General features: G+C 44.7%; 2 protein-coding genes across 2 annotated transcripts; both read left to right on the forward strand.

The window, feature by feature from the left end:
• The first annotated feature begins 1,112 nt into the window (after positions 1-1,112).
• On the forward strand, positions 1,113-2,192 carry LOC140359114 (olfactory receptor 11A1-like). The gene has a single exon (XM_072443983.1). It carries the CDS (start codon positions 1,254-1,256, stop codon positions 2,190-2,192), a length of 939 nt encoding a protein of 312 aa, XP_072300084.1. The 5' UTR covers positions 1,113-1,253.
• Positions 2,193-11,809: 9,617 nt separating this feature from the next.
• On the forward strand, positions 11,810-12,736 carry LOC140359115 (olfactory receptor 4B13-like). The gene has a single exon (XM_072443984.1). The coding sequence runs from the start codon at positions 11,810-11,812 to the stop codon at positions 12,734-12,736; it is 927 nt and encodes a 308-aa protein (XP_072300085.1).
• The last annotated feature ends 614 nt before the right edge of the window (positions 12,737-13,350 follow it).

Below are 13,350 nucleotides of genomic sequence, written 5' to 3' on the forward strand. Positions count from 1 at the left end.
AGATGAGACACGAGTCAAACGGGACAAAATGTTTAGTTAAGTCTGAAATTGAATCATGTTCACTACATTTTAGTGTAACGTGTACTCTAACCTGTCATATGATTTTTAAATAATTCATGTGTATGTTATTGTTGCAAATAAGTATTTGAACACCTGAAAAAATCAGTGTTAATATTTGGTACAGAGGCCTTTGTTTACAATTACAGAGGTCAAATGTTTCCTGTAGTTCTTAGTTTCAGCTCCCGCCACAGATTTTCCACTGGCTTTAGGTCTGAGATTGGCTAGGCTGCTCCAGAACCCTGGTCTGCTTCTTACAGAGCCACTCCTTCTCCAGGTCGTGTGCTTCAGGTCATCGTCATGTTGGACACAGCCATGACCATCTTCAATGCTCTGACTGAGGGAAGGAGACACATGTCCACATTCATTCTCTCTTAATACAGTGCAGTCGTGCTGTGCCCGGTGCAGAAAAGCACCCTCAAAGCATGATTCCACGGATGGTGTTCTTGAGAGCTCTTTGGTCTTACCCATGGTCATTGTGAGGTGGACAGGTGTCTTTATGCTGCTAACGAGGTGCTACTAATTTACATTAATAAGTGTAACAGAGGTGGACTTTTTAAAGGCAGACTAACATGTCTTTGAGAACCAGAATTCTTGCTGATTGGCAGGTGTTCAAATACTTATTTGCATCAATAACAAGCAAATACAATGACAATTCCAGACCCCTCCATCATTTCTAAGTGGGAGTAACTTATTTTCCTCACTGTGGACTTTAATTTGGCAATTTCTACATTTGAAAAAATGCTGGCTTTGTTTGATCCTCCATCACGTGTAGATCCCAGTGCGCCAAAATGATCCCCAAATCTCAGATACATTTGGTAATAGCGGCCAACGCCGTTAGTTTCGATGTGAATTCCCCCATTTCCATCACTGCTGTGTGGAGTTTAATGGTGCATGCTGGGATAGCGTGACGTCAAGCGCTATACTGTGGAATATTCCAGGTAAAAGCTGTAACATTTCCCTCCCACAATCCCAGCTGCATCCCTATTGGCTAAATAAAGCCGGTTCATGGATATAAAAGTAGCTTCATCGGCGGCAGAAGGCCATGTGGGAACAATATGGGGCTTAAGGGTCAAATGTGCGTCGTTAATGTAGCGTCACAAAGATCTCAGCTCACACAGATATTGGGTGACACGCCTTTTTTAATCACTCTTTCCATCTTTTAACTACTTTCTTTGCTTTGACTTATTCACAAAATGCATTCTGAAGCTAATGTTACAATTGTCACGCTTAGTGGATATGTGGAAGTTGAAAAGTATAAATTTGTGTATTTCTTCACGTTGTTGTTGGTTTACATCGTCATCGTCTGCAGTAATGGCACTATCGTGTGTCTCATCTGGATGCACCAAAACCTGCACGAACCGATGTACGTTTTCATCGCTGCTTTGCTGTGTAACTCCATTCTCTTCAGCACCGTCATTTACCCCAAAATGTTGATCAACGTTTTGTCCGAAAAGCCGACTATAACAATTTCTGCCTGTCTTGCTCAGTGTTTCTTCTACTATTCCTTTAGCACTTCTGAATTTGTACTTTTGGCAGTGATGGCTTATGATCGATATGTGTCTATATGTAAACCTCTGCAATATCCAACTGTCATGAGGAAGAATAGAGTGATTTGCCTGTTAGTTTTCGCTTGGCTCATACCCACGGCTCAAGTAGCTCTCCCTGTCATACTGAACATTGAAACCAAATTGTGCAACTTTACTTTGAAGGGGATTTACTGTAACAATTTAATTTACACACTGCATTGTACCACGTCGAGAGCGATGTCCGTCTATGGAGTGGTTGTGCTGATCAACGTGACAATCCTGCCCGTGTTTTTCATCCTCTTTACCTACATTAAAATATTCGTGATCACTTATAGAAGCTGTAAGGAAGTGAGGAAGAAGGCAGCGGAGACGTGCTTACTGCATCTGTTTGTTTTGATCAACTTCTCGTGTTTGCTGACGTACGACGTGGTCACGGTGAAACTGGACTTCGACGTGCCAAAGACCGTTCGGCTGGTCATGACGTTACAAGTGGTGCTGTATCACCCGCTCGTCAATCCCATTATTTATGGGCTCAAAATGAAGGAAATCTCCAAGCATTTAAGAGGGCTATTTACAAAGGGAAATGCCAAAATCATTGTGCAATAGTTCCAGGTTGATCGCCTCGTCAAGCTGTTGTTTTTTTTGTGACATGTTGGGTCTGTAGGCTTTGACAGACGGGACAGTGCTGCGTGAAACGGGGGGAAGAACTCATGATGCCCTTGTAAAGATTATTATCTTTATTGTGATTTGACACAGCCAAACGCCTGAACAGGGCTTGTCTTTACATGATGATTGTATAAGGAAGATGAAAGCTTGTAATTGCCCTTGCACTCGATCTGCCGAGCCTCCTGAAATGCAAATAAACTGAGAAATGTTTCTGCAGAGTTTGAATTTCCTTTGGGATCAATAAAGTATCTACCCATAAATCTATTCATTATTTATATGTATTTAAAAATAAATCACTTCCGTCCATTCTAGACGTGAATTTACACATGTCATAACGGTCAAAGAGATAATACTTACGGATGCATGCAGGCCTGAAACGATTAATTGAGAAATTTGATTAGAAAAAGCTTTGATTATTATTTGATTGCCCTGATGATTTATTTAATTAACATACAACTATTAAAACCGCATGAATCTGGGGTGGACCAACAGCCACTAAAGCACAACAGAGGAGAGAACAGCGTATTTGAAACGTACAAGTGTGACTGGGAAACATGGTTTTGTTGTGTGACAGTGCAGAGTGAACACACGGAGGCTAAAGCGAACGACACGCGGAGGCTAAAGCGAACGACACGCGGAGGCTAAAGCGAACGACACGCGGAGGCTAAAGCGAACGACACGCAGAGGCTAAAGCGAACGACACGCGGAGGCTGAAGCGAACGACACGCGGAGGCTGAAGCGAACGACACGCGGAGGCTAAAGCGAACGACACGCGGAGGCTAAAACGAACGACACGCGGAGGCTAAAGCACGCGGAGGCTAAAGCGAACGACACGCGGAGGCTGAAGCGAACGACACGCGGAGGCTAAAGCGAACGACACGCGGAGGCTAAAGCGAACGACACGCGGAGGCTGAAGCGATCGACACGCGGAGGCTGAAGCGAACGACACGCGGAGGCTGAAGCGAACGACACGCGGAGGCTGAAGCGAACGACACGCGGAGGCTAAAGCGAAAGACACGCGGAGGCTAAAGCGAACGTCACGCAGAGGCTGAAGCGAACGACACGCGGAGGCAAAAGCGAACGACACGCAGAGGCTGAAGCGAACGACACGCGGAGGCTAAAGCGAACGACACGCGGAGGCAGAAGCGAACGACACGCAGAGGCTGAATCGAACGTCACGCGGAGGCTAAAGCGAACGACACGCGGAGGCTAAAGCGAACGACACGCGGAGGCTAAAGCGAAAGACACGCGGAGGCTAAAGCGAACGTCACGCAGAGGCTGAAGCGAACGACACGCGGAGGCAAAAGCGAACGACACGCGGAGGCTAAAGCGAACGCCACGCGGAGGCTAAAGCGAACGACACGCGGAGGCTAAAGCACGCGGAGGCTAAAGCGAACGCCACGCGGAGGCTAAAGCGAACGCCACGCGGAGGCTAAAGCGAACGCCACGCGGAGGCTAAAGCGAACACCACGCGGAGGCTGAAGCGAACGTCACGCGGAGGCTGAAGCGAACGACACGCGGAGGCTGAAGCGAACGACACGCGGAGGCTGAAGCGAACGCCACGCGGAGGCTAAAGCGAACGCCACGCGGAGGCTAAAGCGAACGCCACGCGGAGGCTGAAGCGAACGTCACGCGGAGGCTGAAGCGAACGACACGCGGAGGCTGAAGCGAACGACACGCGGAGGCTAAAGCACGCGGAGGCAAAAGCGAACGACACGCTGAGGCTAAAGCGAACGACACGCGGAGGCTAAAGCGAACGACACGCGGAGGCTAAAGCGAAAGACACGCGGAGGCTAAAGCGAACGTCACGCAGAGGCTGAAGCGAACGACACGCGGAGGCAAAAGCGAACGACACGCAGAGGCTGAAGCGAACGACACGCGGAGGCTAAAGCGAACGACACGCGGAGGCAGAAGCGAACGACACGCGGAGGCTGAATCGAACGTCACGCGGAGGCTAAAGCGAACGACACGCCGAGGCTAAAGCGAACGACACGCGGAGGCTGAAGCGATCGACACGCGGAGGCTGAAGCGAACGACACGCGGAGGCTGAAGCGAACGACACGCGGAGGCTAAAGCGAAAGACACGCGGAGGCTAAGGCGAACGTCACGCAGAGGCTGAAGCGAACGACACGCGGAGGCTAAAGCGAACGACACGCGGAGGCTAAAGCGAACGACACGCGGAGGCTAAAGCGAACGACACGCGGAGGCTAAAGCACGCGGAGGCTAAAGCGAACGACACGCGGAGGCTAAAGCGAACGACACGCGGAGGCTGAAGCGAACGACACGCGGAGGCTGAAGCGAACGTCACGCGGAGGCTAAAGCGAACGACACGCGGAGGCAAAAGCGAACGAGACGCGGAGGCTAAAGCGAACGACACGCGGAGGCTAAAGCGAACGACGCGCGGAGGCTAAAGCGAACGACGCGCGGAGGCTAAAGCGAACGACGCGCGGAGGCAAAAGCGAACGACGCGCGGAGGCAAAAGCGAACGACGCGCGGAGGCAAAAGCGAACGACGCGCGGAGGCAAAAGCGAACGACGCGCGGAGGCAAAAGCGAACGACGCGCGGAGGCTAAAGCGAACGTCACGCGGAGGCTAAAGCGAACGTCACGCGGAGGCTGAAGCGAACGACACACGGAGGCTAAAGCACGCGGAGGCAAAAGCGAACGACACGCGGAGGCTAAAGCGAACGACACGCGAGGGCTAAAGCGAACGCCACGCGGAGGCTAAAGCGAACGCCACGCGGAGGCTAAAGCGAACGCCACGCGGAGGCTAAAGCGAACGCCACGCGGAGGCTGAAGCGAACGCCACGCGGAGGCTGAAGCGAACGCCACGCGGAGGCTGAAGCGAACGCCACGCGGAGGCTGAAGCGAACGCCACGCGGAGGCTGAAGCGAACAACACGCGGAGGCTAAAGCGAACGCCACGCGGAGGCTAAAGCGAACGCCACGCGGAGGCTGAAGCGAACGCCACGCGGAGGCTGAAGCGAACGTCACGCGGAGGCTGAAGCGAACGACACGCGGAGGCTGAAGCGAACGACACGCGGAGGCTGAAGCGAACGCCACGCGGAGGCTAAAGCGAACGCCACGCGGAGGCTAAAGCGAACGCCACGCGGAGGCTGAAGTGAACGCCACGCGGAGGCTGAAGCGAACGTCACGCGGAGGCTGAAGCGAACGACACGCGGAGGCTAAAGCGAACGACACGCTGAGGCTAAAGCGAACGACACGCGGAGGCTAAAGCGAACGACACGCGGAGGCTAAAGCGAACGACACGCGGAGGCTAAACCGAACGACACGCGGAGGCTAAAGTGAACGACAAGCAGGGTCTCACTAACACAACATTTTACTAAGAAGTTTGTTGTTTCAAGTTAATTAGTTAAATTAATCAGTCCTTTATATGTATTTAAGTGAAATGTTTTTGGGGGCGTACGTGCAATCAAGAATCAAATGTGTTATTTTAAGCAGAAACTTCTATTACTGTGAACCATAACCTTTATTTAAAATAATAATAATAATAATATGATTTTAAAAGGAATGTAAAAAAATATTAACCGATTACTGATTAATGGGAGACAATCATTGATAGATTACTTAAATAATCAATAGCTGCAGCCCTGGATGTAGTGGGCACACAAACATTTTGCATTTTTACTGATGACGAAATAGGATTTGGCTGAAACTAAAAAATCTTAACTGGACAGAAACTTCCTACATGAAAACTCGAGTACCATCTTAAAACCCTGAGTTAAACCACAGTGCTCTGCCCTGCAAGTTAAATATATGATATTCTCATTGTCGTTCTTTACTGTTTGCTGGTTGTAAACATGCTGCTGCAGACAACAAAAAACTGTCCAAATCACAACAGCAGTCGCCTCGCAAGCATTTCCAAAATTGCTGATTTAATTGAAGTTGGACAACGAAACTGTCATTGGTCAATAAAAGACAACCAATAATCAGAGGAAATAAGCAAACGGTTAACTGTCACAGAGCATTGTCTTACACGGTGTTAATATATTCTCATCCTCCTTCATTTCACACAAGCAAGTTCCAGAATGTCACTAAGTTTCCTAAAACCAATATCATGAACTCAATAAAAGTATCATGAACTCAATAAAAGTATCATGAACTCAATAAAGCTTCCCTTGTTTGAAGCCAGGTGGTAGAATTATTTATTGAACATTAACACTATCTGAGCGAGACAGTAACCCATTTCCTCTCTCTCTTTCCTTTTAAAAAATAAATATGGTATAGAGTAAAACACATACTTTGAAGACGTACAACTACAGTAGGTGGCGCCAACCGCCGTTAAAATAACACAACAACAAGTGAGACATGTATCACATTTCTAGAACCACTGGCAAAGATTACAACAAAAGCATCCATCTGGTGGGATCATTTCTGAAGTGCGTTTGATAGGGTAGAACATTTAGCCATTAGCTGCGATGCTAGCACCACTTTAGCTGTCACGGCTTTCAGGTGAAACAGAGACATGGTCTTGAGCCCACAACATGTACTCACAGTGGTCCGTAGGTTATTTCAATATATGCTCTGTGGTATTGGAGTTCACAGCAATATCATACTACAAATTGCATCAGAAAATACTGTCATTTGAATTTAACAATTCAATGGCAAAGGCACAGAAGAGTTGGAAATTTGATGAGTTTTCCGTACCGGAGCGCGGAAACATCCCAGAATGTCCCAAGCATGTACCTTCTGATTGTCCCTAAATGTTGACCTATAGATTTAAAAGTAGCATCAACAATAGAAGAATAAAATGAGAGAACAATATGGGGCGTAAGAGCCAAATGTGCGCTTTTACCTCACCGTTACAAACTGTTTTTCTATATCTGTATAACTCTTTTTTCTTTGGCTTGCCTGCATAATGAATTCTGAAGTAAATGTTACAATTGTCACTCTTGGTGGATATGTGGAACTTGAAAAGTATAACTTTTTGTATTTGATGATATTTTGTGATCAGGCTACCCCAAATAAATTGTCTGTTTGCTGTAACCCAAGTCAACATTTTTTAAATGGGTCGGACAAATTCTTATTTTTTTTTACTTTGAAGGCAAAAAAAAAATCTAAATTTTGTCATTTTTTGAGTCGGAGTGACCACCAGGGGTCAGGCTTCAACCCGATCATGAGACTAAATCTCCCGATTTTAAGATATTTCAATCAACCTTTTGTACGCCGCTATCCTTTATTTTGGTAGTGAAGGCGAGCGGGGGGAACATGTGGGGGACACGGGCGCCGCCATGTTTTTTGTGATGACGCTGCTGGGGGTGTTTCAATCCCAGAATGCATTGCGTAAGTCAAATTTCACACCCTGATAGAGAAACACATGTCCTATGGACACTTCAGTGGTGCCGTCAGAGACAAACTGACTTGACTAAAGCAGTATATTAACCTAATGCGCGGTCTGTTTCATTACAGATGCGTGTTAAGGATAGAATACGGTAACGCAACGCAGTGCGTAATCAGTTCTTTGGGTTGAAAAACAGGGTTGACAACCTGAAAAAAATATCCGACACGGCAGTTTTGGAAAGACCGGTCGGTGAGTCGGCGAAATAATTGAAAATAAAAGATTTTGACGTTTTTTCAACAAAATGCTGATATTTTTTTTTCAGTCGGCTAGTTTCAAAATGGGTCGGTCGGGTTAAGGCAAACAGACATATTATTTTGCTCAGCCTCATTGACAGTAACATCACTATTGTACATCTCATTTAGACACACCAATACTTCCATGAACCAATGTACATTTTCTTTTTCTTTTTTTTAAAAAGATTTTTTGGCCCCCAGGGAAAATCTATATGTAAACCCGTGGACCAGTCTGCGGATGAAAATTAGTCCACGGCTAATCCGACGTGTTTATGAGCACTGTCCAATATAAATATAATTATAAAAGGAACAGCTATAGGCAATTCAAATTGGTTTTCCTAAAAATAGTTGGATATTGAACTATTTTTAGGAAAACCAATTTGAATTGCCTATAGCTGTTCCTTTTATAATTATATTTATATTGGACAGTGCTCATAAACACGTCGGATTAGCCGTGGACTAATTTTCATCCGCAGACTGGTCCAATTCTGTGTTTCTCTCAATTACCCTCCAGCATCTTCTTGCATCCAGTTATTTTGTCCTTCCACAGTTTTAGGGTTGGAGCAGAAATACAGTGAGCAGAGTCACTCAAATGTAGTTCAGGTGCTTTGGGACGGTCCTGTTGTTCCGGGATATTGGACTGAAATGAATAATACACTGCAGTCTGTTTCTGACATTGCCAACCCTCTCAATTTTGAACTATGTACCTGGGCCACAAAACTCCATGGACACAATCAACTGACACCTAATAAAGGATATAACAAAGAAGTGGATGACACAAACTTCACCAACAATCAAGGACTGGACTGAAATCGTGACAGACATTAGACAAATGGAAAAAATGATATTCAGGACAAATTCAACAGACTTTGGACTAAATGGACTAATTTGGGCTATTTTATTTTGAATGTGCCATGATTTTCTTTCTTTTTCATTTTCTGTTGAGGTCTGCTTGATGTCTACTTATGTTTTGTTGAGTTTTTTGCTTTCTGGTTGTGCTGTGTTATATTCTGTGCTCTATGTTTATTACTTTAAAGAAATGTGGAATTAAAAAAAATAAAACTCTTCCTTACCCTCAGCGGGCGGTCTCTATTTCTCCCCCTTCAAGCTGGGGTCCTCTACCAGAGGCCTGGGAGCTTGAGAGTTCTTCAGTATATTTGCTGTTCCTGCACTGGACTTTTCTGGACCGAGATGTCTGATGTTTTTCCAGATATCTGCTCAAGCCATTCCTCCAGTTTGGGGGTCACTGCCCCAAGTGCTCCGATCACTACAGGCACCACCGAAACCTTCACGCTCCAGGCCTTCTCCAGCTCCTCTCTGTGGCCTTGGTAATTCTCTAGTTTCTCATGTTCCTTTTTCTGGATTTTCCCATCCCATGATACTGCAATGTCCACCACCATGCCTTTCCTCTGACCCTTGAGACCACCACTATGTCCAGTTGGTCCGCCATTACCATTCGTTCTGTCTGTATCTGGCAGTCCCAGAGGACCACACTTCACCCTGGAGAGACTCAGACACAAGACACAGAAAAGACTGTTTAGCAAGTTTTATTGCGAAGGTTATTTGGCGCTCAGACCCTGGCGGAAGACATATCAATCATGGGCACTCCATAATCTAATTGAATTAGATGTCTCCCCCCAGAGCCTGGTGGTGGTAGATATGGAGGGAAGGTAGAGAGGATGCGAGGGATGCAGAGGAGGGGAGGTGGTGGGTCGCAGTATGGTTTGAAGCGGCCGAGCCAACTGCCTGAGGGCTTTAGTGCGACCGCCTGAGCGCTGATTGGAGCGGGGAGGAGTGACTTGAGAGCATTGATTGCGGATGGGGAGCAGGTGCGAGGGGCGATGACGCAGGCATTACCTGTCCTTTCACCCTCCGTTCTTGGCCAGGAAAAACTACAAAACCTCCTTGGGAAAAAATAGAAACCTGGTAGAGTCCATGGTGAAGGAGGGATCTGACTCCCACAGACGGACAGGCGGACGCTCGCTTGAGTGCGTTGATGGAGCTGGGGAGAGGTGTCCTGCCATGGAGGCCGACATGGATCAAGTTAGGTCTTCCAGGTGACCTTACGCAGGCTTCATGAAAAAACTTAAATTATTTACAGATCAAACTAAAGCGAAACATGCCAAATTTAAGGATCCTTAAATGATACAGGAAATAAAAAAAAAAATCTGTGAGACCTGGCATCAAAGGCAATTATTTAAAAAAATGCTCTTCACCAATGAAATGTGGTTAAAAAAATATCTAAATTATTAGCTAAGAAGCTTTAACCAAGCGAGTCCAAATACAAGGAGCGTTTGAATCTTTCTACCAAAAAACTTTTCACCAATATCTCAGGAAACAAGATGCAGTCAAATTCTAGCTTGGCCAGTAAGGTTAAAATGCTTGTTTGTGAATGTCTTAAAAAAAAGCATCTCAGAGCCCAAAGAATGTAGAAAGATAGGGGGATTGTTCCAAAGTCAAGGTGCGACAACTTTGGTTGGACATACCCAAATGGCATTGCTTATTAAAAGAGGATCTTATGTTCCACATGCAAGTGTGATGCATCATCAGAAAGCTTAGGCCTTCTAGTTTCTGCAGATGTGCACATGACACACTGTCAGGGCTTCAGAACTTACACTACAGAAGCCCAAACATAAACAAAACATCCTTTTTTAGTCTCGCCTGAATATTGTCAATTTGTAAATGCGTCGCAAGCGGCGCATTTTTTTTTGCGGAGGCTGTAGCAAACAAACCCGTGGACAGAAAAAATCGTGGATGGTCTCATTCTGTAGGTAAGGATATCCAACATTATTTTATAGGTCAAACAGGTCATTTGTTACGGACGGAGAAATGCGCCAGACAAGCGCATTCTCGTCCGGCGAGAAACAAAGAAAAGTTTGTTTACTTGACAATATCTCGAAATCGGATAACTTCAGGAAAAATACAAGTGGATATTGTTGTTCCTTGGTTCCTTACGGACAGACTGAGTACAAGAATGTACAGAATTAAAGCCGTTTCGTCCGTCATAAACAGCAAACAGGACATGCGTTTGTAAAAGTTGAGACTTTCTCACAAACTATTGGCAATTGCTTCTTGGGGCATATTATTCAATGTAATATTCGTTTTGTTGAGAAAATAAGCTTTAAAATGATGTATGGCTTGCTGGTATTGACCACGGAAATAAAAGTGATGATGTAAGAGAATATTTGAGATATAGAAAATGCTCGCCGGCGGACAGGTGGGTGGTAACAGGTTTTTTAAGAGCCTTGCAGCTGAATTTTGTTCAAGTAGTCTAATCGCGAGGAGACGAAGGCATGGATAATCATCTCAAGTTCAAGCAACGATTTGCAAGTCTCAAGAAATTATATTATCACCATATGAACCTCAGAATACGGCATTTATCGCGATATTGTGGGAAGGCTTACGATATTATCAAAGGGCCCACTTTACTTCCAATAGTACGTGTATTGGCCATATTATCATGTCATTCTTATTCATTGTTCAGTGATTCATCTTCTAAAGTGCAAAATTCACGTCATGTCCTGAACCTACAGTGTGATAAGTCTCGTGGAATAATAAATTATAATATAAAAAGAGCACACGTTGTCCAACATAAATGTCCCATTTAGTACAAAATTAGTCAAATTTGTCCAAATGTAATTTTTTACCATTTGTCCAAGGTCTGACTAATGTCAGTCTTATTGTGGAATGTTGGTTCGTTTAATGTCATCCATTTTGTTTGTGGTGGCCTAATTTAGAGGAATCAACAGATTCAAAAGATTTTATATTTTGTTATAAATTGTTAATTTCTCTGGTACACAAGTTTTTTGTTTTGTTTTTTTAAACCCTGAACGTCACAGACTGAAAAAAGTTATGTTTTTCTGGCCTGGCTGCAAGTTGCAAGTTGCTATGAGTTCATAATGTGATCCACAGAGGCTTGAAGTGTTATAAAACGATGCAATTTCATTTGGGAGACATTGACAAGAATGGAGAACAGGTCTAGTGAACCGTACATTACTATAGATGGTTATGTGGAAGTGCAGAAGTATGGTAGTCTTTACTTTGTCATTATGCTCACAGCTTTTATCTTTATTCTGTTCAGTAATAGTCTGATTGTGTATCTCATATGGATTCACCCAAATCTCCACGAGCCGATGTACATTTTCATCGCTGCTTTGTCTGTGAATTCAATCGTTTACAGCGCTACAATTTACCCCAAACTTTTGATCGACTTTCTGACTGAAAAGCAGGTCGTATCTCATTCCGTCTGCATTTTTCAGTGGTTTACATATTACAATTTAGGAGGTTCCGAGTTTATGTTCCTGACAGCGATGGCGTATGATCGGTACGTTTCTATTTGTAATCCGCTCAAATATGCAACCATTATGAGAAGGACGAATGTCATTGTTTTAGTTGCATTTGCGTGGCTGTTTCCTGTTTGTCAGACTATTGTACCATTGTGTTGGAATTCACAGAAAAAGTTATGTAATTTTATTTTTGAAGGGATTATCTGCAACAGCAATGTTAACAAAATGTACTGTGTCAGCTCCACAGCACTAGCCATCTACGGACTCTTTATTTTTTCCAATCTGGTAATTTTACCTGTTTTGTTTATACTATTTACATATTTAAAGATTTTCTTCATTGCCAGACGCTCTGAAGAAATGAGAAGGAAAGCGATTGCGACGTGTCTTCCTCATCTTGTAGTTTTGATAAACTTTACAGTTTTCAGCTGTTACGATGTACTTTTAATGCGGTTTGAAACTGAATACACAAAAGAGGTACAGTTCATAGTGACTCTGCAAGTGATAATGTACCATCCGTTATTCAACCCTATCATTTACGGACTAAAAATGAAGGAAATAAACAGACACATTCAAAAGTTGCTATGTCCATTCATAAAACAAAAATAAACATCATTGTGGGATTTCATTGCTGGTTTCTGTCACATAAGTTCTGACTTATTTTTAACATTGATGTGGGATTTTTGAAATGTTGTTTATTGATTATTTCTGTTACATAATTTCGTACTTATACACAGAGGACTGGGATTGTCGTGAAAATATTGGAGGAACTCTGGCACCAGGGTACGAGGAACCACGAGCTGGTATTTCTCTCCATCCTTCAATGGAACTTGGCGATAGAGTGTTCCTTGATGCTGAACACAGACAATCCGATTGCGTTTGCCAATGTCCTGGCATTGTCTTAGTTCAGTGACCACTGGGTCTTCTTCCTGTGCTTTGGCTATCTCCTCCAGGGAACTCGGCAGGTTCTTGCTGTGCTTCCATCCAGTGAGTGAAAGACAGTGTGAGTCCGTCGGGTGTGATTCACAAGAGCGTGACAGCGCATCTGACGCAGTGTTGAGACATCCTTTCCGGTAATGCACTTTGAAGGTAAACTGCTGTAAGCGCAGAATCCGACGCGTCAAACGGGAAGAAGTCTTTGGGCAATTAAAAGCCCAAGCGAGTGCAGCATGGTCTGTGAAGACGTCAAAGTGCACTCCCTCCAGATAGTGTCGCCACTTCTC

The sequence above is a fragment of the Eucyclogobius newberryi genome, unplaced genomic scaffold, assembly GCF_026437365.1.
Source record: "Eucyclogobius newberryi isolate DKJ021-1_F unplaced genomic scaffold, fEucNew1.0.hap1 SCAF_14, whole genome shotgun sequence".
NCBI classification, from domain to species: Eukaryota; Metazoa; Chordata; class Actinopteri; order Gobiiformes; family Gobiidae; genus Eucyclogobius; species Eucyclogobius newberryi.